General features: G+C 39.2%; 1 protein-coding gene across 16 annotated transcripts in view; it reads right to left on the bottom strand.

The window, feature by feature from the left end:
• Window positions 1–13,552, bottom strand: part of LOC109061653 (membrane-associated guanylate kinase, WW and PDZ domain-containing protein 2-like) — a 173,590-nt gene that overhangs the window by 51,417 nt on the left and 108,621 nt on the right. For all 16 annotated transcript variants that reach the window (XM_042742773.1, XM_042742778.1, XM_042742765.1 and 13 more), the window contains 2 exons: window positions 11,365–11,444; window positions 1,285–1,342 (listed from right to left, as the gene is read on the bottom strand). In XM_042742773.1, coding sequence (XP_042598707.1) covers window positions 1,285–1,342; window positions 11,365–11,444 — 138 coding nt within the window. The remainder of the gene's footprint in view (window positions 1–1,284; window positions 1,343–11,364; window positions 11,445–13,552) is intronic.

The raw sequence follows: 13,552 nt of genomic DNA on the forward strand, positions 1-13,552 counted from the left end.
GTCATCTTCCACAACATAAAACCCATACATGTACAATTACCACTGAAAATGTGTTTTTCTCCCTTTTCATAGAAAGACCAAAGAAAGGTTTACATTATATGTTTTGTAGCTTTAAAATAACAATAGATAAAATAATAATAAATAAAGAATGTCTTACTAATAATAAATGTGTTGTGAAGGAAATATAATCAAAATGTAATGTTATCGACAGACAGACAGACAGACAGACAGACAGACAGACCGATAGATAGACAGATAGATAGATAGATAGATAGATAGATAGATAGATAGATAGATAGATAGATAGATAGATAGATAGATCGGACGGACGGACAGACAGACAGACAGATAGACAGGACGGACCAACCGACAGGTAGGACGGACGGACAGACAGACAGACAGGACGGACCGACCGACAGGTAAGACAGACAGACAGACAGACAGACAGACAGACAGACAGACAGACAGGACGGACGGACAGACAGACAGACAGACAGGACGGACAGACAGACAGACAGACAGACAGGATGGACAGATGGACGGACGGACGGACAGTCAGAGAGACAGACAGACAGATAGGACGGACGTATGGATGGACAGACTGACAGACAGACTGACAGACAGACAGACAGACAGATAGGACGGTCAGACAGACGGGACAGACGGACGGACGGACAGACAGACAGATAGATAGATAGATAGATGACAGACAGACAGACAGACCAATAGAGGGATGGACGGACAGACAGATAGATAAACAGACAGATAGATGGATAGACAGATGTATAAATGGACAGACAGACAGACAGACAGACAGATAGATAGATAGATAGATAGATAGATAGATAGATAGATAGATAGATAGATAGATAGATAGACAGATAGATAGATAGATGGAAAGACTGACCTATCTAAGGACAGCAGACCTGGATGAAGTCCTGCATTTATGATGCAGTTCGAGAGATTGTGTGGTTATGTATCCACATGATACTACAGCTGCATTATTGGCTCTGGGCTTGCTGTTCTCCTCTATCCTGGGAGGAAGAGTAGCCAAGCAAGCCATACTATAAATAGTCCCACCTCACCCCAGACTGTGCATTAAGCAAGAAAAATGATGGCACACACGCAAACACACTGCGAACTGAATTAGGAAACAATGGAGCAGCTGTTTTTTGGCCTGGGCATAGTGCAGCAGCAAAATAACCAATTAATACAGCTGTGAGAAAACACAGGGATCCAAAGTGCCACTAAAACATGTATGTTAACTCCAGTGCTTGAACTTACTCAACATAGTAGGTTCCATAAACAGGGTCATCAATTTTCTCCCAGCCATAAGGAAGCTCTGAAAAACAAACAATAAAAACAATTACATCCACAAAACCATTTCATTCAAAGGTAGATGTTGCAGTTATAATTTAAAAATATTGTTTTATTAGGATATATCGGCTCATTCTCTGGAAATGGTGCCATTTGTGGGTTTTGTGTGTCTCTGTGACTTACTGATGTAATTAACGGAATACTGCACTCAACATTATTTGAAAGATTTAGTGTGCCAACACACAATAACTTTTAAAATAAGAGCAATCATTTTACTCTTAAATGTTTTTCACAGTCTTTCACAATATCATCCAATTTCCCATCACCATGGCATTTTAATGGGTCGTACAGAGAATTTTTTTTTGCTTTTATTGAAAATAAAATATTATGTTTTCATTGTCTGTACATTTTTTTTTCTAAACACGTTTCTGAAAATTGCAGAATTTACCTTTGTCCTTGCAATTTCTGTTCAACTCCATTATGCTGTGACATTCCTGACTTCAAAAATAATGGTCTGATTTTCAGACATCTTAATGGTTAGAATAAGAAATATGAAATATTGTTCTTGGCACAAATATCACAATAATATTTGCAATTATATATGCTGAATAAAACAGACATTTATAAATATATATACATATACAGATAGACAGACAGAGAAATAGACAGATAGATAGATAGATAGATAGATAGATAGATAGATATAATTTCACAGTTCTGCAGTAAATAAATAATATTCTTAGTATAGTATTAGCATAAATGACAAAATTTCCCAAGAATATGCTGTATTCATTGTCTGTCCTAACATTTCCTGTTGTTTAATAAATGAGGGTACACTGAGTTGGTGTCACACCATATATAATAAGACAGAAAAAACTTCACAATTCATTGGTCTCAGAGGCTGTATCATTTAGCTGAACTCTTATTATTAATACTAAAAGACTAAAATATACATATACACATACACACTTGAATACACACGCTCCATATACCATGCATACCCGCTGAGCTTCTAGACGAAAGTGACAAGGAAACGCAACGCAATTACAAGCAAGCCCACATAGACTCAAATTACACATTCAGCAGCGTGGAGGAGTGTGGAGTGGAGGAGTGTGTGTGTACATAATATGTAACTTTGTAAATTACAAGTGACAGAAACTGTGTGATGTTCTCACTTAATCTGGCTGGCACACACACACGCACAGATCAAAGCACTGTTGGGTATTACTCTACTGCTGCGCTATGGGTTTGTAGTCGTCCTATTAAAATAGAAATCCACTTGTGAAGACAACCGAGTGCACAGATCAATCTGAGATCTGAACAAACCCCTATCCACAAGTATTAAACTCACAATGAGGCCAAGAGCTCATCAGATAACAGCACAATGTCTGTGGGGTCTCGTGTAGTTAAGTAGATTTGTCAAACTATCAGTATGAAGTCTGGTCCACTTTCTGGCCAGGTCTGGTCAGGTTTTTCTGGCCTAACACTGCCCAATTCAACAGGATGAGACAACCTGAACTGTTAATACACACAATCAGACTGATGTAATGCCACTCCAAGTGTTCACTGGTCAGTTGAAAACACTGATGGTGTTTACACAAATATGTCACAATGTTATGTGTGGTGTTTATAAGTCAAAAGTCCCAAGTCTTTATGATATTCTGGACTCTAGATATGGCTCGGTCTCTCCTTCAATATAAATCAGTGGAATTTTTTTTCACCTACAAGTCAAAAATAATAAGTATGATCAGTAATAACACACTTCTGTAACACAAATGGAAGTATTACGGCAGTATTTAACCCCTTGAAAACTGATGTTTCAGGTTGAGTGATCAGTTGATCTTGACACTCAAGCAGAGCTCAGGGCACAGAGTTGAACTACATAAAATGTTATTACATAAAAATTCCCCATTCCCCTTTCACGTCACCCAAACTGTTACCATGAAGGTCTGTGGGTTCAACTGAGGATTTTACAAAGCACTCAGTTGACATGCAAGAAAAATCACACACTCTGGCAACAACAAGTGAGCAAATGTTCAAAAGCAAAATTTAAATAACATTAACAGAGTTTGGACTAATCTCATGGCCTCCAAATATAGAGTAGCCCACCCCACGTACCCCTTGAGAATCGTGAGCTCAAGCTAATTACCTACTTCAATATTTGCATTTTGTTTGCACAATATTTAAATAATCTTGCTATTTAAAAACCTGCCTGCCCTTTGCAGTAAAAACAGGCGGCAGTTTCTTTTTTGTTAAAAGCTTTGACCTTTACGAAAATGAGGGGGGTGGGGATGAGAAAGAAGGAGAGGAAGGAAACAAAAGCAAGTATGAGGCAGAAACAATATGAACTAAAGCTTTATGTGTTTGGTGAATCAATGTTTACAGGCGCGGCCCAAAAAAAAATGCCAAATGTGAGTATAAATTGGATTTGGTGAATAAATTAAAAGAATTTACAAGGCGAGTGATTGGTAACATTTTACTAATTGCAATTATATATAGGCTTTTCTTTTAACGAGAAGAAGAAATAAACTTAATTATTATTATTATTATTATTATTATTATTATTAATAGTATTTTCTTTTTTTTTTGAGGGACACAATCATGATGTGCCCATGTCATTTTTATAGGTTTTATAGCCTTTATAAGAAATATTAATTTATTTGATCAAAAATACAGTAAAACAGTAATATTATTCATATTATTGCATAAATGTCTTTACTCTCATATTTGATCAACTGTCTGCATCCTTGTTGAATAAAAGTAGAATTTCTTTCAAAAAACATACTGACCCCAACGGTATTATGTAGATAATACACACTCATACAGGTATATACATATATAGCATTTCATTACTGGAACAAAATATTTATGAAGAACAAGTGTACATTTTCTCGATTCCCCTGTCATGGAATTCATGTGCCACATAGTCAAGCATTTACAGGTGATTCAGGATTTGACCATGCTGCTGAATTACTAATATAGAAATAAAGAGCTGACAGGGGAACGAAGGATGAGCGGGGATGGGAGGAGAGAACACTGGGCCATTGGCACCATATGCGATGGTTTGAGTGTAACTGTCTGCTGAACACTTTTAAACCTGACAGGGATGAAAATCTCTCTCCCTCTTCTACTACTTCTACTCTTCTTTTACTGACTCACTCTCACCAAGTATTACAGTTCACTGATGGATGGAGTTTGTGTGTGTGTGCTATCATAAAAACAAACACCTTATTCTGCATAGCCATCTTCAACTGTCTGCCAGATTCTGCCTCCCAAAATAACACCAATCAGTAATGCCACAATACATCTTTTGCTGATAACAAACCCACACAGGCATACTATGAGCTTGGAAGAGAGTTGAGAACATTCTACAAAGACTAACTTCTAACTTCTATCTAACTCCTGGTGATATTAATTTGTGCAGTGATGATATATTAGTACTGCTGACACTTCCATCTAAGGGCAAATTTTCTCGGCAAGAAAATCAGAACATCTTATTTATTTAGTTATTATCTGAAATACATACAATTTGTGGTCAAACATTCTCAAGTTATGGCCAGGATATAGTCCGAAAAATACCATTATGGGTCAAAAAGCGTGTTTGTGACAACACTGTGTACTTAGCGTACAAGACAAAGGTACAAAACTGTGTATTTTAATGAGGGAAAGAACTGAAATTCGAAATTTAAACTACTGATTTAAAGTTGTTAATTATATATAAAGAAACAACCTATTTTAAGCTTATTGCAAAATATGCACATATACAGAAATGTTTATGTATTTTGAGACTGCAGCTTGCTATTATTTCATTTACAGTGTTTCATTGGAGTCGAAGGCCTCTTTGGTACAATTATCTAGTTGCGATTCTCTGATTGGTGGAGATTTGTTTGCAGAATCATGGATAATGTAGTTTAGCCAGGAATTGTTCTGTTAAACGTGATTATTTGAACTATAAGTTAAAATAATGCAGGCTGATGGCTTTAACAAAAGCATATATACCATTGATTAACAACCTCGCAACTCACAAAAGGTTTTTCTTAAGGGTTTATTTTTTTAAATCAGCTACCCTGTGGAGAAAATTAATGGGATTTTTACTTTCGGTACTCTATATAAAGTGATCATTCAAAGGCCATTTTCAGCTAACCCTAACCCTAGAAGTGGTTATATAAATATATAAATATACATATATTAATTTTTAAATATAATTCTATTCTATTTTTAAATATAATATTATTTTGGTAAATAACATTTCTGGTAAATACTCTTTAAAAAGTGTTTTTTGATTATGATTTTATTAGTAGACTAGAACACGTGGATATTTTGTCATTCTTACACTATAATACTGAACTTTGATTTCAGTGATTTGGACTATGAGATGGACACTTGCTTCTTGCACTCTATGTTGCACTTTAATTTTGCTTTAAAAAAAGGATTTCATAGAAATTTGGATTTCATTTGGTTTAATAAAATATAGTTTAATAAAATATTCTTAAGTAAAATTGTTAATCATTTAGATTAATCAATTAATCGATAAATCAGTCGATAGATTAAACGAAAGAAAAATAGTCATTAGTGGCAGCCCTTCTGTGAAGCAAATATTGCAGCATCTTGTATACTCCAGATGAATAACTGCCAGTGAGATGAATGGATCACTTTCTTTGGGTATTAGAAAAAGACCTGCTGTAACTCTGACTTTCTAATTTTTGAGAGAAAAAGAAAGGAATAGGTTGGCCTAAAAACCAAGATTCCTTCAAATGAACAGAATTATGTGACTGTAAGCATTTATGAAGGATATAATAGCTTCTGTCAGCAAATACACTAATTACTCATGAGAAAATGCACAAAACTAAAATCAATATCTGCTAAAAAAAAAATTATGTAATCAGGGGACGTTTATGGACCAGAATATTCCATTTCAAATCCAAACTCAATTGTTGCAGCTACAGGAAAATTAGGCTTTTCGTTGTTCTAAGAATGCACAATGGCACAAAAATGCTGTGACACCTCATGCAACTTGCATGAATAAACATCTCGGGGGGAAATCACACCGCTGTGTGCTGTTATGTGACGCTGTTTGGATTTTGCGTCTACATTTTGTTCATTAATTTAGCTAATTTGTACAATATCACTGAGAAAACAAATATAATTCCTGCATTGACACAGCTGTCAACTGATAAAGCTGAATCCATCCATCAATCCATCCATGCATCTGTTTTTGTAATATATCTCCACCTGTTCCCAGCGAGTGTGAGAGTGTTATATTTTTTTGGGGTGCTCACTGACAGTGATGGCTTCAGAAATGATGAAATGCAATGAAACACGAGTGACAGACACAGAGAGACATGTTATTTGTGCTTATTCATTCACTCGCAAACCCAGGGTATTCGCACCATCAGAGAGAAACATCGACACAGGGAGAGAGGTGAGATGACAGGTAAACAGGAGAGACGACTGTGCCATATATATGGAAACTGCACTCTGTCCCGCGGTAAATATTCGGGGGGAAAAACAGTCTAGGAACATGAGCTTATTGAAGAAAACAGCAGAATGCTTTGATTCTGTGTCTTCCCTTCAGTTTTTAAACAAAAGAGGGTGGCCGAATTACACAACGCACGTCCGCACAAATCCGCAGTGATGAGTGTTTTCACAACGCTTGCTGACACGCCTTTGAACTGTGGGAATCCGCTGACATGTAAAATGCACTGTCTCACACATGCATGCTAACAAGCAGCCCCTGATGCACTGGCACAGTTGATTATACTGCAAACATGAAGTTAGATTTTAGTGCACGAACGTGTGAACTGGGAGGAAGGTAGTGATGAATAAATCCTCTTACAGCAGGTAAAACAGAGATGAATACCTTTGCAGACATGATTAATTTAACAATGTATTCACTTTCGAGATGCTTCAGCTCAAGATCATTTACAAACACTCTTTTGAGTGCTAGAAGTAGGGTGCAGAGTAACCAGTGGAAAAATTGGATTATTACACTTGCTGTAGAATACGTTGAGAGGTGTTTGCCAGTGTAAAATTTACAGCCATGATGCTAGAATGTTCTGGGTGGTTGCTAGGGCATTGCTTGGTGGTTACTAGGGTGTCCTGAGTGGTTTCCATGGCATTGCTATGTGTTTGTGAAGGGATGTTTGGTAGGGTATTGCAAAATTGCTTGAGTGTTTGTGAGCTTGGTCGTGCAAAACTTTACCCCATGGCGTCAGGATGTTTTGGGTGGTTGCTAGGGCATCCCTAGAATCCCTAAATGCTCTAGGTGGGTTCTAGAACACTGTTAAGGTTTTTCTAGTGTGTTTCTGGAGCGTTGTCCATGGTTGCCAAGGCATTTCTATGTGGTTGTTAAGTGTTAAGAGTTTTTTTTTACCATTAATTACACGGTCACTAGGGTGTTCTGGATGGTTGCCATACCGTTGCTATGTGTTTGTGAAGGGATATTTGGTAGGGTTGTAATATGGTTGTTAGGGTGTTTGTTAGAGGTACTTTGTCATGCAAATCTTTCCTCCACGATGTAAGGTTGTTTTGGGTGGTTGCTAAGGCAAGGCTAAGTGGTTTCTCTGGTGTTCTGGGTGGATGCCATAGCATTGGTATGCAGTTTTGAAGGGATGTTTGGTAGCGTTTTGCAAAATTGCTAGGGTGTTTCTGAGAGGTGCTTGGTTGTGCAAAACTAAGGTGTTCTGAGTGTTTTTAGCACGTTTAAAGTTGTTGCTAGGGTGTTCTTGGCTGTTCTGTGGAAAACTTGTCACTACAATCCCACTACAAGCTGTTATAGGACATTGCCAAGGCATTGCAATGTAGTTCCTAAGTTGTTCTGAGTGTTTGTTTTAGCATTTATGGGTGGTTGATATGGCTTTGGTAGATGGTTGCCAGGATGTTCTGGGTGGTTACCTGGGTGTTGTTATATTGCTGCTAAGGTGTTCGAGGGTTGGTAGGACATTATGAGATGGACACTTGGTGTTCTTGGTGGTTGCTAGTATGCTGCTAGGTAGTTGCTACTATGGTGCTAGTCTGTGCACAACTTGCAACGACAATGCTTGGATGTTGTGGGTCATTGCCAAGACATAGCTATGTAGTTGCTAAGTTATACCAACTGTTCCCCTGCAGGAACTCGAGCTTCCAAGTACTATGGCAATGTTGCGGGGTTGAATTAGCGCAGTTATAGGGCGATGAATCGGGTTGAACAGATGCTCGCGTGCTATCTGTCCCTGGGTGCGGCATCATCCTTGAAGGCTCCAGCCTTGCCCTTGAAGCCGCTGCGAACAACTTCAGCGCTGGTGGGCAAGGGGTACGACAGCGGGTCAGGCTGGTACATGTCTGCACACCATGGTAGTGTTACAGGCATACCAAGCCGACCTGCTTAAAGGGCTGGATGAAGACAAGGAGATTAACTCTGATAATATCACAGAGCTTAGGTGGACCACTAATCTTTCTCTCCACGCCACCAAAGAGACCGCCCGCACTATTGGGCGGTCCATGGCAGCTATGATGGCAGCAGAGAGGCATCTATGGTTGACCTTGTCAGATATGAAGGAAAAGGACACGGTCTTCCTCCTTGACACCCCGCTTCTGGCCTGTTCGGCGTCGCAGTCAACTCCGTTGTCGACAGGTACCAGGAGGCTCAGGCTCGAGCAGGCTCTGGTAATGGAACAAGAGTTAGATACTCTCTTGAGAAAGGAGGCCATCGAGGTGGTCTCTCCTCACCAAAGAGAGTCCGGGTTCTACAGCCGGTAATTTATAGTTCCGAAGAAGGATTGGGGGGGGGGTTGCATCCATTTTTAGATCTGTGTCAGTTAAACTGCTCAGTCATGTGACTGAATTTCAGGATACTCACACTCAAACAAGTCCTGTCTCAGATCAGGTCCGAGGACTGATTTGCCACGATCAATCTAAAATAGGCCTACTTCCATGTCTCCATCCTTCCCAGTCACAGGAAGTTCCTGAGGTTTGCTTTCCGGGGCGAAGCTTATCAATACCAGGTTCTTCCTTTTGGCCTTGCACTCTCACCCAGCACTTCTACGAAATGTGTGGATGCAGCTCTGGCTCCCCTGCGATGCCAGGGCGTCCGCATACTCAATTATATTGACAATTGGTTGATTTTAGCTAAATTGGAGCAGAAGGCGGTTCGACAATGAGATGTCGTTCTTGCTCACATAAAAAAAATTGGTGTTAAGACTAAACATCAAGAAAAGTGTGCTTTCTCCAGCTCAGAGGACCACTTATCTGGGCGTGGTGTGGGATTCGACCACGTTGCAAGCACGTCTGTCCCCTGCTTGAATCGAGTCAATCCTCACTGCAGTCAAGAGAGGGAGAGAGGGACAGTCACTCACTGTCAAGCATCTTCAGAGATTGCAAGGTCTGATGGCAGCTGCTTTCAATGTTATACCTCTTGGCCTGCTGTATATGAGACCCCTACAGTGGTGGCTCAAGACCAAGGGGATCTCCCCGAGGGGAAACCTGCTCCGCATGCTCAAGGTTATGCGGAGGTGCCTACATGCCTTAGACATGTGGAGGAAACCTTGGTTCTTGTCTCAGGGCCCTTTGATGGGAGCTCCTTGTCGCCGTGTAACATTAGCGACGGATGCGTCCCTCACCATTTGGGGTGTGGTCATGAGTGGCCACCCTGCCCGTGGTCTGTGGAGTGGTCGCCATCTCACTTGGCACATCAACTGCCTGAAACACTTTCTCCCAAACCTAAGAGATCATCATGTGTTGGTGCGCACTCACAACACAGTGGTGGTCTCTTACATCAACCACCAAAGAGGTCTGCATCTGCATCCATTAAACAAACTGGTGCACCAGATCCTTGTGTGGGCCCAAGGGAAGCTCCTTTCTCTAAGTGTGGTTTACATCCTTGAGCATCTCAATGTAGAAGCAGACATCCTGTCGAGGCAGGGGCCGATGCCCAGGGAGGGGAGGCTTCATCCTGAGGTGGTGAAGCAGATATGATGGAGTTTTTGTGGAGGATTTTTTGGAAGTGTTTGGTGGTATGTTTAATATCAGTTTACATGAAGCAGATTTTGTGCTAATCCAGCTCCTCTCAGACTGGACGCTATGGTGCAGACTTGGGCGAGGCTTCGTCTGTATGCTTTTCCCCCGATTGCTCTGCTCCCAGGAGTTCTGGAGAGAGTACGCCAGAACAGGGTCCATCTGTTTCTAGTAGCTAGTAGTAGCAGATGATGGAGACATTCAAATGTGCTCTGTTAGGGGGCTATAGTACAGGCTTGGCAAGCACTGTTATAAGTGGTTTGTAGGTGGTTGTTCACCAGCCTACATTCAAATAGTTTAACTCCATATTTCTTTAACAGGGTAGCCAACCCTGCTCCTGGAGGGCTACCTTCTTGCAGAGTTGAATTTTAACCCTGTCTAACACCCCTGGCTGTGATTTTCAAGTAATCCTGAACACCTTGATTAACTGGTTCATTAGGGTCGAAGTTACAGTAAACTTGCAAGGATGGTAGCCCTACAGGAACAGTGCTGGCTCACGCTGGTTACTCCTGCTCTAGAATATTCTCATCTCTAGATCCAGCTCTGGACCTTTCTTCCATGTCTATGGGATTGTTTGACATTTTCTGCCAAACAAAATTTTTCAATTTCTTTGAAAGCCAATTGCAAAGGCTGCATGATTTTGCCTAGCAATAATAAAAGTAATGTTTGACTTGAAAGAAACATACTGATAGCCCTAATACTGCAGTTACATAAATGTCATAAAAAATATTTTTGATTATTTTCAAGCTCTAAGCAGCCATGAACAACCTGCAGTTAGGCTAATGATCTATTTTACTTGATCAAAGAATTTTAGGAACATTGTTATCTCATCAGATCAGACCTTTTCTGTTTTTTTTTTTTTTTTTTTTTTTTTTTTTTTATAAAACCAATAAGCCATTTCTGCTTCATGTTTTGTCTAGTAACACTTAAACATGGTCTCTTGTGGCTAGTTGCTTAATTTCAGTAGATTTAAACATTTGTCTTTTGGACATCCATTTTGAGAGTAAAGCAAACAGAGTCAAAACAAATAGAGAGAAATGAAAAATAAACACTAACCGTTCTCTTTGCATTCTTCAGGGGGCTTTGCTTTCTTCGCAAGCCGGGGGTCCAACCAGGACGTCGTCTTTGTATTGTGGCTGGAGAGAAGAGAAATGGAGCAGAAAAGGAAAAGAGATGAAGAGAAAGAGAGAGAGATGAGAGTGCTGCAAACTGCTGCTGTACATCATCTTGTTGAGGAGACGAGAGAGACTGAAAGGAAGTCTCCGGAGATCTCATCTCCAAACGAGGGTGAGAAAAAAGTTTAGCTTAACAAAATGGCAATCGATACTTTTAATTAGCTGTAAGCTTCTCATTAGCACAGCAAGAAAGAGAGGAGGAGGACAGAGATGGCGGGGAAGATTTGAGTGACTTATGAGGGAGGAGAACCGAACATGAGCGGCGATTTCACTAAACTGTTTAGCACACAATGTTTTTCCCTCACAATTTTGTCCTCTGAGACCAATTTCAGGAGTCATAATAAAGATTTCTTTTGAAAGTTTTGGCAAAATTGGCAGATTTTTGCGATGTAGAGTAACATGCTTACCAACGGCTAATTAATAGATATTGAAATTAATCTTAGCCTCCAACAAAGTTCTGACAGCATCTGAAATCCTGCTGTGTAAACCACTCCTATGACGGCCATCTAGGGAAGAACCAATAAGAGTACAGCAACTGATGATGCAAATGTGAGTGAGTGCATGTGACAAAGATCAATTTAAATGGTTGATACTACTTTCTCAGTTTTTCATACAACATTACCATCTTGTTAATTAGCCAATTATGCTAATTAATGCTACATCCATTAGTAACAATTACACTGAGCTAGCAGTGAAGTATAAGTCACAAATTCCCTCTTTTACTGACTCCAAAACTTCAAGTTCTTATTTGTTTTCCAGGTTATACATTGTTTTACATTAGCATAAGGGCTAGCATGGGTTTGCACAATACCATTTAATTTTTGATCGTCAGCGTGGATGCCAGGTTTTGATATGATTTTTGATGTCGAAATGATTTAAATGCTGTTGATTGCTACAAAATGCTACAATTTAAATGCTATCAAAAATTAATGGGATTGGAAAGTTGTAGGTCAGGTTAGTTACTTATTATTTGTGGACTGACAAGGTCTGACACTAATGGGCTATATTCACACTGTTTTTGGGATTGACAACCACATTTTCTTTACAGGTGTGAGTTTCGAAATGCTTACAGTTGTGTTTAGAAAACTGTCTGTGTTTTGGAGTCATGCCTTTTTTTTTTAGGTGTGAGTTTAGTGATAGTGGCCAAAGTAAAATCAAAGATGACGACGTCCATAAAACTGAAAGTTTTATCACTTTCTGACATGACAAGAGTCCAATCGAGCCGCAAGTTAATTCGTCAAATCTTCATTAACCAAAAGCAGCTTATAAATTTGGGTGGAGAGCAGAGCATTTGAATCGCATGAAGAACACAAAACTGACGGGAGCGATTCCGGTGGAAAACTGACAGGATCTAAAAATTTCAGATGACACGCAACTAATTTCTTCGTCACTGTAAGTTACTGAAAGCACTAGGGATGTAACGATTAACTGCGAGCCGGTTGAAAATCCATTCAAATATGTGACGATTCAAATCAGTTGAGATGCTAAACAAATTGCGATTCATTTGTGATAGGAGTTTATATGAATGTATGTCTGAGGGGAACTTACTGTCTTTAGAAAAGTTTAGATGGAATTTTTTATTTTCATCTTGCCTCTGTATAATGCATATTAAAGTTAATAAGTGCAGCGCTGCTTTGTTTACAGCGGAAATCAAGGAAGCGCTTTAAGCACCACCTGCTGGCAGAGAGTGAATCTGCGTCTCATTCAGCTTGTCTGCTGTGTGTTTCATGCAGATATTTTTATGTATTAGTTTCACAAAACTGAAGTCAAATCCATTCTGTTTTTGCTTCAAATTTAGAAATTATACAATCTAATTTAGATTAAAAACTGCTCATGTTGCATGTATGCAGTATCTTTGTTTGGATCATGATTAGAATGCAGTGGTTGCCTCTCATTGAAATGGAAAGACCACAGACAAAGCTTTATTTTGTTTAATATGAAGAGATTTCTTTAATTTGTGTTTTTTTTATTATTTGATTTGGAGCTTGTTTTAAAATTTCAATTTAGTTTTGTTATTTACATTTACATTATATTAGAATTTTGTTATTTAGCACATGCTTTTATCCAAA

The sequence above is a fragment of the Cyprinus carpio genome, chromosome A4, assembly GCF_018340385.1.
Source record: "Cyprinus carpio isolate SPL01 chromosome A4, ASM1834038v1, whole genome shotgun sequence".
Taxonomy (NCBI): domain Eukaryota; kingdom Metazoa; phylum Chordata; class Actinopteri; order Cypriniformes; family Cyprinidae; genus Cyprinus; species Cyprinus carpio.